Source organism: Octodon degus, unplaced genomic scaffold (genome assembly GCF_000260255.1).
Source record: "Octodon degus isolate 3935 unplaced genomic scaffold, OctDeg1.0 scaffold00661, whole genome shotgun sequence".
Taxonomy (NCBI): domain Eukaryota; kingdom Metazoa; phylum Chordata; class Mammalia; order Rodentia; family Octodontidae; genus Octodon; species Octodon degus.
Genome location: NW_004525237.1, coordinates 9,983 through 12,066, shown reverse-complemented (window position 1 = coordinate 12,066; position 2,084 = coordinate 9,983). Strand labels below are relative to the sequence as shown.

The 2,084-nt window shown below is 38.7% G+C and overlaps 1 protein-coding gene across 1 annotated transcript in view; it reads left to right on the top strand.

Annotated features, from left to right (window-relative positions):
- The window catches only part of LOC111814851 (cytochrome P450 3A5-like), a gene marked incomplete at its 3' end in the record, with an annotated part of 35,288 nt that extends 34,068 nt beyond the window's left edge, over positions 1 to 1,220 (top strand). Inside the window, exons 5-6 of the mRNA XM_023708760.1 lie at positions 742 to 855; positions 1,132 to 1,220. Of these exons, the coding sequence (XP_023564528.1) occupies positions 742 to 855; positions 1,132 to 1,220 (203 nt within the window). The remainder of the gene's footprint in view (positions 1 to 741; positions 856 to 1,131) is intronic.
- Between the last annotated feature and the right edge of the window lie 864 nt (positions 1,221 to 2,084).

Below are 2,084 nucleotides of genomic sequence, written 5' to 3'. Positions count from 1 at the left end.
AGAGAAGCTGTATATCTATCCTATTTTTTATATACAGGTACAAAATGGCGCTTCATTTATATCCCCTCTTTTGTCTAGTTTTGTCAGAGCTGGGTATTCTATTGCCATTTAGATATTGTAGTTGCGTGAATTCAGCAAAATAATCCAATATAATTCAGTAGTCCTTAGGAGTCATGGGTTTTCCAAAGGACTGGCAAAAAGCAAATCACATAGGTAATGCTTGAAAGGTTAAAGTAGATTGACACAGACAAAACCGATAGAGCGTATTGACATTTCTTCAGTTTAATCCTGCAATGATTTAGGGTGTAAATGTGTGTGTGCACATGTGTGTTCATCCTTGTGTGCATCTTCATGCAAATTAGTCACCGGTGTGTAATTATGCAAACATGAGCACAAACCTCAGTTCTGTTCCTCCAGCATAAGTTTCCTTCTTCTAGACTGTTATTCATAAAAGTTTACCATGTCTTTCATGTTTATGGTAAAACTATACACTTCCCTAGAAAAAGAGTCTGGAATATAAAGGGCAAAACCATGCCAGATGGCTGGGTGCCTCACACATACTCAGCGGATGCAAGGTATTTATGTATAAATGTGTATTAAGCATCTGGCTTAGGACCTCCCACTTCACAGAAAACTACTAAATATTTCTTAAACAGGAGATCTATGTTCAACAAATGTTCTACAAATATTAAATCTTTGTATACTTCTTTATTATGAAACATCTTTAACCTTGAACCCTAGCCAATTCGTCCATCAGTCTTGATGAAAAACTCCATCAATGCACTTGAAGATGAACAATGGAAGAGAGTACGGACATTGCTATCACCCACTTTCACCAGTGGAAAACTGAAGGAAGTAAGCATGAATGAAGGTTTTTATTTGAAAATTTAAAGAATGAGTTTGTGGGAAAGTACAAAGTTCTTCATCTCTTTTTCTAGGACAGCCTCCTGCAGGAGAGCTACTAAGAATGAGTTTTCCCTTTATGACCTAGGAAAAAATACACAATTACTTACAAAATGCTATACATGGTTTCATGACCCAGAATGCCTTGTATTTTGTGTGTGTGTGTGTGTGTGTGTGTGTGTGTGTGTGTGAATTTACCTGAATATTATGCTATTTTTTTTTGCTTAGATGTTCCCCATTATTGAACAGTATGCAGATGTGTTGTTGAAAAACCTGAAGCGAGAAGCAGAGAAAAGTGCGCCCGTATCCATGAAAGAGTAAGTTGCAGGACACCTGCTGGGCTTCTGAGTTCTATATGGGACCCTCCACCTGCCTGCAAGGAAGCTGATATCTCCATTTCTGAGTAAATCCAGGGACAGACAAATTCATGTGTGAAAAAGTGTTAAGGTAATGAGCCTTCCAATTGTGGGATCTTCCTCTTGAAGGCTGGGTGCCTGGAGTAGAAAGGTTTGACTTCTCTGTGCAAAGGAACCATGTTTATGTGAACTGGTTATTTGTCACCTTGTATATTGTAGACAGCATACTGCCCAGTGTACAAAGAAAAAATGCAATCATAACAAAGGTATGAGTGTAAAGGATGGGAACAGTAAGAGAAGAAAGGATGTGGTACAGAGAGAAAAGCAATGGATGGGTGAGGAAAGATACACTCTGAAACCATGAACAACCTAGACCTCAATATGATTTATGTCTGGTTGTTCCCCAAAAGCCTCATGTTGCCTTCTGAAGGCCTATAAAGTTTGTGATTAATTTTTGATCCAGTTCTGGGATTGTGGGTGTGAGTGCCATACTTGCCCTAAGGGGGATAATATGCATCCAAATGTAAGGAGGGAAAATCAGCTGGCTAGCTGCCTTAGCTGTGACTGCTCTCTTTGCACTTTGCTATTCTCCTGATAACATGAACAGCTGCCCTCTTCTATGTAGCACTGTTACTTGGAGCATGAAAGTATGGACTGAAACTTCCACTAACTGTGAGCTAAATAAACCTTTCCTTCTTTAAGCTTGGGGGATGTGTATTTTATCCCAGCAATGAGAAAAGAGTCACCAAGAAAACCTCTTTATGATTTTTCTAAAGATTCTTGAAGTTCTCTAAATATTACTCTTTTCCAGTACTTCTTGTACTG